General features: G+C 50.2%; 1 protein-coding gene across 4 annotated transcripts in view; it reads left to right on the forward strand.

Moving 5' to 3' along the window:
• The window catches only part of svep1 (sushi, von Willebrand factor type A, EGF and pentraxin domain containing 1), an 87,316-nt gene that overhangs the window by 46,467 nt on the left and 30,849 nt on the right, over window positions 1–10,000 (forward strand). For all 4 annotated transcript variants that reach the window (XM_062517209.1, XM_062517210.1, XM_062517208.1 and 1 more), the window contains 14 exons: window positions 31–264; window positions 1,919–2,080; window positions 2,720–2,881; window positions 3,502–3,663; window positions 3,978–4,066; window positions 4,466–4,562; window positions 5,054–5,167; window positions 5,690–5,803; window positions 6,065–6,266; window positions 6,674–6,831; window positions 7,509–7,707; window positions 7,979–8,154; window positions 9,017–9,141; window positions 9,576–9,699. In XM_062517209.1, coding sequence (XP_062373193.1) covers window positions 31–264; window positions 1,919–2,080; window positions 2,720–2,881; window positions 3,502–3,663; window positions 3,978–4,066; window positions 4,466–4,562; window positions 5,054–5,167; window positions 5,690–5,803; window positions 6,065–6,266; window positions 6,674–6,831; window positions 7,509–7,707; window positions 7,979–8,154; window positions 9,017–9,141; window positions 9,576–9,699 — 2,118 coding nt within the window. The remainder of the gene's footprint in view (window positions 1–30; window positions 265–1,918; window positions 2,081–2,719; window positions 2,882–3,501; window positions 3,664–3,977; window positions 4,067–4,465; window positions 4,563–5,053; window positions 5,168–5,689; window positions 5,804–6,064; window positions 6,267–6,673; window positions 6,832–7,508; window positions 7,708–7,978; window positions 8,155–9,016; window positions 9,142–9,575; window positions 9,700–10,000) is intronic.

Genomic DNA, 10,000 nt, shown 5'->3' on the forward strand with positions numbered 1-10,000 from the left:
GCCCCGCTTAACATGGCCTCATTTCCCCAGCAAGCATCCCGCTGCCCCTGCGGAGGAACGACTCGGTGGAGGTGGTCAACCAGCGGCGGCTGCTGCGGGCCCTGGAGCAGCTGACCAACCGGCTGAAGCGTACGCTCAGCAAGCAGCCCTTCACCTCCTTCCACGTCTCCTCTGAGATGATCGTGGCCGACCCCAAGTCCCTGGAGAGCAAGCGGGCCGCCCTCTACTGCCGCCCGGGGTCGGTGCTCAAGGGCCGCATGTGTGGTAAGTTGGACCCGTCGTGTTCTAGCGTGTTCTGTCTTTTGTTGTGTCATGACTTTATAGATGGTGAAGTGGACCCGTCGTGTTCTAGCGTGTTCTGTCTTTTGTTGTGTCATAACTTTATAGATGGTGAAGTGCAGAGCCATATAAAGAGAGAGTTGCGACAACTCCATTGACGCTAATGTTCCATATTTTCTCAACAATAGTTCCCGGAAGTTAGGATCGAACACTAATAGCGTTCTCGTTAACAGACAGTAAAAGACGGAACAGTCAATCGCTTCCGGGAACTATTTTGAACTATTTGAAGTTACACGAACCACGTCACAAACCGAATTTTCTGTACCCGGGTTGTCGCAACTCTCCCTTTATATGGCTCTGGTGAAGTGGATCCATCGTGTTCTAGCGTGTTCTGTCTTTTGTTGTGTCATAACTTTATAGATGGTGAAGTGGACCCTTTGTGTTCTACCGTGTTCTGTCTTTTGTTGTGTCATAACTTTATAGATGTCACATTCCAGAGCCATATAAATAGAGAGTTGCGACAACCCGGGTACAGAAAATTCGGTTTGTGACGTGGTTCGTGTAACTTCAAGTAGTTCAAATCCTATTCAAATAGTTCCCGGAAGCGATTGTGACTGTTCGTTAGAATCTTAAAATAACCGTCTTTTACGGTCTGTTAACGAGTGTTCGATCCTAACTTCCGGGAACTATTGTTGAGAAAATATGGAACATTAGCGTCAATGGAGTTGTCGCAACTCTCTCTTTATATGGCTCTGTCACATTCTAAAAGATCCGTTTGGTGTCATTCTGGTGTCTACTGTAATTGTATGTGTTTGGTTAAAATGGTTACTGAAGAATTTATTTCAGACAACCCACTATATGTTCACTTCTGCGCTCTTACAGTAATGGAAAGAGAATAGATACATTAAAAGAACCCACTAAGGCATTTTCAAGGGTCCTTATTAACACCATTAAGGCTCACAAAGGTGTCATCCTTTGATGAAGCTTTTTAATGATAATAGGGATAGGGGCAGAATAACGTTAATTCCAATGAGGGTTAAGACACCTGAATGCATACAGCCCTCATGAAATAGCCCAAATCCTTCAAGAGTTAGGAAGATGATACTGTACACTTTGAGCAGTGTTGCTAAGCAATATTATTGACTGATGATGTTTGGGCACTTTCCCACTGATATCAGGCAACAAATGTCTATCTGGAGAACTTAAATCATCAGCAGGCATGAACATGTTGCGATCATCAATCAATCATCCAGTCATAACATATTGTGCCAATGAAAACGGCTGATCTTGCCCAGCAACATTGCTCACAAAGGTTACTCATGTATTCCTTCGGGGCTGTCTTAGCTGTTGTACAGTATCTATTGGGCTCTGACCAGCTGTCCTCGTGTGTGTGTGTGTGTGTGTGTGTGTGTGTGTGTGTGTGTGTGTGTGTGTGCGTGTGTGTGTGTGAATGTGAATGCATGGGTGTGTGTGTCTTTATGCGTGTGTGTGTGTGTGTGTGTGTGTGTGTGTGTGTGTGAATGTGAATGCATGGGTGTGTGTGTCTTTATGCGTGTGTGTGTGTGTGTGTGTGTGTGTGCACGTGTGTGTGTGCGCATGCATGCGTGCGTGCTTGTGTTCACGCGCGTGTGTGTCTCAGTCCAGTGTCCCCTGGGCACGTACTTCTCGCTGGAGTACGGCGAGTGCGAGAGCTGTTGGATCGGCTCCTTCCAGGACGAGGAGGGACAGATGGAGTGCAAGCCCTGTCCAGCCGGCTTCTCCACCGCCTACCTGCATTCCCGCAGCCAGGCCGAGTGCAAAGGTGAGCGCCGTCCGTCCGTCCAGCTCCAACGTCCAGCTCGTCCGCTGGGATTTGGAAGTCGTAAAAAAGTCATAAGAGAAGTCGTAAAACGTATTAGATCCCAGTCATAGGAGCCCAAAAGTAGATTTAGTCTTCTAAAAAGGGCTACCATTTATGGACAACTTTAGTCAGCTTGTTCAAAACACAGGAACAGCTGCGGAATCCATTTCTCGGTACAGATACAGATGGTTCGCAGTGTGAAGGTTATAACTCCATTTCAGAAGCCGAAGTACAAAGGTCAAACCTATTTGATCTACACTCTAAAGTTCCATATACTGTCAACCTGTTTATTTGGTGACTAAAGTCATCACTAAAGAATCAGTTACAAAAGGTCATTTTACACACCCCATGCACAGGACAAAAAATCTTTAAAAACAAACCTTCATCACACATCACACAAATACTTAAAAAGGTAGTCCGAATGCTTCTTGATTCTTTTCCTTTCTTTTGTGTTATGTGATGCTTGGCTCTGAATAGAAGTGTACCGACTCCCTATTTCTGTGAGAATGGTGTTGACAGATGTGTCATGAATCACTGTGGCGGCGCTGCACCGCTGTGCTGCTGTGCTGCTGCTCTCTCCTCTCTCCTGTGCACCTGCAGAGCAGTGCAAGCCCGGCAGCTCCTCCATCACCGGCCTGGAGACGTGCGAGTCGTGCCCGCTGGGCGAGTACCAGCCCGAGTTTGGCACCCGCCGCTGCCTCAAGTGCCCCGAGGACACCTCCACCGTCATCAGAGGAGCCCAGGACGTGAACGAGTGCGGAGGTGAGGAGGAGGAGGAGGAGGAGGAGGAGGAGGAGGAAGAGCGTTTTACCAGTCTCCTCAGCCCTACCCTTCAGGACGCGCTGGAGTTTAAAGCGCTGGATAAATCATTTATGGGCTATCGGGCTCTGATACGACGCCAGCTCATTCAGATCAGGAAAACACACATCCATTATTCTGAAATTGCACCATAAATTTGTTTACGCTGGGAGATTGGTTCGCCTCATTATACTGAGGAGGTTTGGGGGAGAGTAGGGGGGTATGGGGGCGGGGGGGGCAGATCCTTATTTTGTGTGCAGACTAGCTTGTGTGGGGCTGGATATCTTAATGCTTGTGGGAATGGGGAGTGCAAGGGGGAAAAAAACAAATTGGTTCGACATTTGCATCATCCATCTTTTAACACAATCACACCTCATGCCATGTATTATTTAAGCGCTGACTCATAACACATAATCACCAATGCTGTAACTCTCTCTAAGTCTCACCTCACTCTCTCTCTCTCTTTCTTTCTCTTTCTCTCTCTCTCTCTTTCTCTTTCTCTTTCTCTTTATCTCTCTCTCTCTCTCCCCCTCCCCCCCCCCTCTCTCTTTCTCATTCTCGTGTGTGTCCTGTGTCCTCCACAGTGCCGTGCTCCGCTGGTCACTTCTCCCGTACGGGCCTGGTCCCGTGCTACCCCTGCCCGCACGACTACTACCAGCCCGAGGAGGGGCGCTCCTTCTGCCTCTCCTGTCCCTTCTACGGCACCACCACCGTCAACGGGGCCACGGCCATCCAGCAGTGCTCCAGTGAGTCTCCGCTCCCCACCCCCCACCCCCCCAACCCCCCTCCCGCTCACGGGGGCAGATAGCATAGCGCTCCCCCCTGCTCACGCTAATAAATGGCAATAACGGCGCAAGGAAAAATATGCCTCAGATGAGAGGGGGGATGATGAATAAGCTCTGAGATAATCTTTTCCAGCCTTGACAGCGAGAATTATGTGTGCGCTGCTTCTCTCGCTCTCGCTCTCTTTCTTCCTCACTCTCTCTCTCTCTCTCTCTCTCTCTCTCTCTGCCTTGTCACGTTCCGTCTTCATCCACCCCAATTTTCCCCTCCTTCTCAGGTTTTGGGTCCAGCTTCTTGCCAAAGGAGGAGAGTGCGACGTCAGCCCCTGAGGTGGACGCTGGGACAGACTACCAGGCCGGTAGTCAGGTGAGCGGCACGCTCGGGACCACCAGGCTGACCGGCCGTGGCCATTTCAAAATGTCTCCCGCTCTCTGTCTGCCTGTCTGTCAGCCCCTCTGTCTGTCTGTCTGTCTGGCTGTGTACAGTATCTGTCTGTCTGTCTGTCTGTCTGTCTGTAGGCCTGTACTGTATCAATTTGTCTGGGTGTCTATCTGCCTGTTTATGGATGTATTTCTCTCTCTCTCTGTCTCTCTCTCTCTCTCTCTCTCTCTCTCTCTCTCTCTCTCTCTCTCTCTTGCTGGCCCAAATGTGGGTCGGAGAAGGGTAGCCCGGGCCCCTATTGGAATGACGACATGGAAACAAATGTGTGCTCACTTTGCCCGCTCTGACTCAAACCATCCCTGGCCTTTGTCTTCTGCTCCCCAGGTGTTTCACGAGTGTTTCCTGAACCCGTGTCAAAACAAAGGCATATGTGAGGAGGTGGGGGTGGGCTACGTCTGCACCTGCCAACCAGGATTCACAGGTAAGACCCGCTATCTCTCTCTCTCTCTCTCTCTCTCTCTCTCTCTCTCTCTCGCTCTGTGGCGACTGGAACATTGTGCTGTTTTGGACGACTTTAGGTCCAGGTTATTTTCTTTTTTGTGTTTAGCCATCTGGATTTGTTAATCAGCGCAAGTCTGAGGTACAAATCAGGCCGCAGAAGTGAAGAGTGAAAACAGCTGGTTCAGCGAAAATGCCTTGGTGCAAAACACATGAAAGGACTTTAGCTGTCTGCATTGGAGACGCATTAGCTCTGACAATGCCAGTGACGGGCTTACTCGTGCCCCGACTTAACCCTCGTGATCAGCAGAAACATTCCGACGGAGCTATCGGAAGAGCGCTGGTGTGGCTCGGATGAATCATTCACCCTCGTGCTTAAGGTTTACGGAAAAAGAAAAACGCTTGTCTGCTCTTCTCTCTCTCTCCCTCTCTCTCTTTCTTCTCTCTTTCTCTCTCTCTCTCTCATTCTCACAGGAGCGAAGTGTGAGAGCGACATTGACGAATGCGAGCCGGAGCCGTGCCAGAACGGCGGGCTCTGCCGCGACGGCATGGGAGACTTCCACTGCCAGTGCCAGCCGGGCTTCGTAGGTATGGCACCCGTCCGCACCGCGCCGCACCATGCCGCGCCGCGCCGCTCTGTGCCACGGCCTGCCTCTGACTCAGCCCGTCGGCACGCACCCCGGCGGCACTTTTTCCGTGCCTGGTGGGGATTGCCTGCCATCTCAGGCGTGACCCGACCCGACTGGCGACGAGAGAGAGGGATGGCAGCGGGTGGGGGTGGTGGAGGAGTGGTGGTTCTGGGGGTGGTGGAGGAGTGATGATGGTGGGGGTGGTGGAGGAGTGGTGGTTCTGGGGGTGGTGGAGGAGTGATGATGGTGGGGCTGGCGGAGGAGTGGTGGTTCTGAGGGTGGTGGAGGCGGAGAGGTGGTGGTGGTGGTAATGGAGGGGTGGAGGCGGAGTGGGTGTGTGGGGCGCCTGCCTGCTGCTGTGAAGGGGGGACGCCAGCCTCGTGCCACGGCACGCTAAAGTGCCATGTTGTTTGTGTGTTTGTGCCGTTGGTAATGGTTTGTAATTGTTTGTAATGGTGTGTTTGTTTGGGTGGTCTGGCAGGGGCGCAGTGCGAGGCGGAGGTGAACGAGTGCAGCTCCTCGCCCTGCCAGAACGGGGGCGCCTGCGTGGACAAGGTCAACTACTTCACCTGCAGCTGCGCAGACGGCTACACAGGTCAGCCAGCTGGACGCTCAAAGATGTTAGCGCCGTGGTCATCTGTGATACTGGCCAAAAGCAATTTGGGTTACTTTTTTAACAACGTCGATAATGGTCTTACAAGAAAAATTATCAGTTGACTGTGAAATAGTTTTCCATATGGATTTTATGGCACTGACACTGGTGTGTGTGTGTGTGTGTGTGTGTGTGTGTGTGTGTGTGTGTGTGTGTGTGTGTGTGTGTGTGTGTGTGTGTGTGTGTGTGTGTGTGTGTGTCCAGGCTCTCGTTGTGAACTGGAGATAAACGAGTGTGCCTCCAGCCCCTGCCAGAATGGCGGGGCGTGTGAGGATCTGGTGGGGGAGTACGCCTGCGCCTGCATCCGAGGTTTCACTGGGGACAACTGCGAGGTCAACGTTAACGAATGTGACAGCGCCCCCTGTCTGAATGGAGCCGCCTGTGTAGATGGAGTCAATAACTTCAGGTAAGAATCAATATTGTGGACTGGACACTCATTATTTCTCCCAGCACTGCAGAAGTTAACTAGAATTCAATATTATGTGAAATCATCATACTGTATACATATAGCACTGACTTAATCCTTAATAAAGATGACTAGCCCATGGTCAGTACGAGCTAATATCATAGCATGAATTGGCTATATAAGGGCTTTGCTCCCTGGCTTGATTGTTCAATAGTACCATGCTACAGCTTAATGTTATTGTTCAAGAACACCATGCTGCTGTGTGTTCAATGTTCAGAGTCACCATTGCCCATGGACTTACTATTGATGCTCTCTTTGTGTGTGCTGTATGTGTGACGCAACTGTGATGGAAAATGCGCTATGTCAATAAATATACCTTACCTCACCTTGCCTTACCTGTCTGCCAGGTGTGAGTGTGCCAGCGGGTACAGTGGGCAGCTGTGCGAGGTCGACGAGGACGAGTGTGACCCCAACCCCTGTGAGAATGGAGCCACCTGCCTGGACGGCCCCGGCGCCTACACCTGCCGATGCCCCCCTGGGTTCAATGGAACCAGGTGTGAGACAGGTATAGACACCGTAGCGACAGAGGGAAAGAGAGAGGGAAGGAGACAGAGAGAAAAAGAGAGAGAGAGAGAGAGAGAAATGTTATCTTACAGTAAAAGCTGCGAAAGGGAGAAAATAAGTGAGTAATTAAAGTGAAAGGAGGAAAATTGAGAATCTGGAGAGTTGCAGTTTGCAAAGCCAATAGTTTCCATGAGCAGGGACAATGACAGACAGAGGAGAATGAGCAGAGCTCTCAATCTCAAGTTAACTTTCCCCTCCTTTCCCCTCTTTGATGATAATGGAGTTTCTCTGCACAGCAGCTATGTCTGGAGCGGGCGTCAGACTTCTGCTTCAACCTTGTTTCGGTCGTCCTCGGTTAAACGAAACAGCTTCCCCCATAAGTCATTGGAATTCGGGAGGAGGCGAGCCAGACACAAATTCACTCTAATGATGAAGAATGGCTCTGTGAAGTAGTGCTGAACGTCCGCCAGATGCACTTAACGCAGTCTGGAACGTTGAGTCACCCCTGGTGCTCGAAAAAAAGTAGCCGCGCTAATTGTTCTCACTGTTTCGCGGCTTGTTTAAAAAGTGAGACGAGAAGGGGGGGGGGGGTAGTTTGCTGACTTTCGCAGTTGCTGACATGCCAGAGTAAGGACACTTTGTTATCCCCCCCCCCCCCCCTCCTCTTGACACGTTCAGAGATGTCCACCTCGTTTAACCTGGACTTCGAGGTGTCCGGGATCCACGGATTTGTGATGATCGACGGGGTCATGCCGTCGTTGCGGGCGATCACCTGCACGTTCTGGATGAGGTCGTCGGACACGATGAACTACGGGACGCCGGTCTCCTACGCCGTGGAAGGCAGCGACAACGCCTTCCTGCTCATCGACTACAACGGGTGTGTGCAAGTTGAACTTCCGACAGGACGTATCCCATGATTGTACTTCATTACACTTTTCATTGGACTCAACGAAATACACCTGATGTTAGCTTGGCTTAACAATCTGTCCTGTGAATGTGTGAAAAAAACCCTCAGGTGTTTGTGCACAAAGTTGTTTTATATTTTTTCTATAATTATCGAATTAGCAGTCAGCTTTTTCTCAATAGTTGCTTTCAGCCTCAGCCTGCTCTGTCTTTACAATGGTCTTCCTCTGGTCCCTCCGTCTCAGGTGGGTGCTGTATGTCAACGGAAAGGAGCGCATCACAGACTGCCCGGCGGTCAACGACGGCCTCTGGCACCACATCGGCGTGTCATGGAGCAGCGAGGATGGCGACTGGCGCGTGTACATCGACGGGAGCCCATCGGACGGCGGGAAGGGGCTCTCTGTCGGCACCTTCATCCCAGGTGTAGTGCCCTTCTGTGCCTACTGACCAGACACATGCACCTCTCTAATGTAGGAGTCTTCTCATACTGACCAGGTGTAGTGTCCATCTGCCAACTGACCAGAGACTCACTTCTCTAATATAGGAGTCTTCTCATACTGACCAGAGACTCACTTCTCTAATGTAGGAGGCTCCTTATACTGACCAGGCCTGAGCTGGGAAGAATCCATGCCTGAATTGTTGTCCAGAGCTGCTTTCTTCCAAGGCGTTTTTATGCAATGGCTAAATTCTGAGTCTGTTCATTTTAGACAAATTACAGTGTTATTATGGCCATGGACCAGTGGTGCTTTTGGGAAACTCAGTGCTGGATGTGACCCAACTCTTGCTTGGGCCAAAGTGCCACAGAACTGTATAGTAACTGGCTTTTGTTGTCATTAAAGCAACACTAAAGAGTTTTTAAGAGTACCTTAAAATAATGTTTCCAAAATCATTTCAGCGGTTCATCAACTCGTAACAGAGTGAACGGTACTTCTGCGTTCACTTCGCAGCCCTCTATCGGCTATCACCGCACTATGTAACTTTACCAGATTGGGTAGTGTACTTGTAGTTCGATGAAATGAGACATAAGAAACTACAAGTTTGACTTGCTTCGACGTTGCAATACATCATACTTTCGTAAAATCATGCAAAAAACTCTACCTTGTCTGTGGACATCATTATTTTCTGGATAGACAAATAGCGTGCGTGCGACAGAGGAAAAGTGCTTTAGTGTTGCTTTAATGTCATTAATGTGTTTTGTTGTTGTTGTTGTTGTTATTGTTGTTGATGGAAGAGCCTCTCTGGTCAGTGTGGGTGATTTAACCGGTGGCCTGTGCCCTCTCCAGGCGGAGGTGTCCTAGTGCTGGGGCAGGACCAGGACCAGAGGGGCGAGGGTTTCAACCCCGTGGAGTCCTTCGTGGGCTCGCTGAGCCAGCTCCACATCTGGAACTACGTTCTCTCGTCACAGCAAGTAATTTCCCCCCCGCCTCTGAAGTCCCTGTTCACATAAACATGCGTACACGCACAAATACACACACACACACACACGCGCGCACGCACACACACACACACACAGACACACACACGCACACACACATACACACTCACACACTCATTCACTCACTCACTCACACACACATGCTCACACAAGTAAACAAACACACTCTCTGCTTCGCTTTAGTCATGGGGATTAGCGGCCGCAAGTTAGCGATGCTAAGTGAGCGAGATGTCTAGAGCTTGCGGTGCTTGCGCTCAATACTGTGTATACACAAAGTGTGCATTAAAAAAAGTGTATTGCGGAGTAAATTGACTGATTGAGGGGTGTTATTTAGTTTGGCTCTATGATTTGATACGTTGATACAGTGTCGTAAGGATATTAAACTCATGGCTGTTTGTGATTTCTAGATCCGAGGTTTGGCCAGCGGCTGCCCGGGTGACCTGAGGCGCGGAACCGTGTTCGCGTGGCCGGACTTCCTGCAGGGGGTCACGGGACGGGTCAAGATCAACCCCAACTGCGTCTTCTGTGCGGGTGAGGAGAACAAAGCGCGACGCTTATTCCTCTTAAAACACCTTATAGTGTTCCTAGTTGCCTAGTGACGGGGAGAACCGCTGCTACTACTACTACTACTACTACTACCGCTCCATACGCTAAAAGAACCAAATAAAAGTCCCTATCCTACTACCGCTCCTTACGTTAAAGAACCAAATAAAAGTCCCTGTCCTCAGCTCACACAAGCAAGACCTAAGGAGGGGGCCCTTTGACTTGGAAAATGTAATCCTCAGCTGCTTTAGCTCCTGTTTAGCTTGCTTTTCCACCGGCCACCGAATAG

The sequence above is a fragment of the Sardina pilchardus genome, chromosome 16 (genome assembly GCF_963854185.1).
Source record: "Sardina pilchardus chromosome 16, fSarPil1.1, whole genome shotgun sequence".
In the NCBI taxonomy this organism is placed as follows: Eukaryota; Metazoa; Chordata; class Actinopteri; order Clupeiformes; family Clupeidae; genus Sardina; species Sardina pilchardus.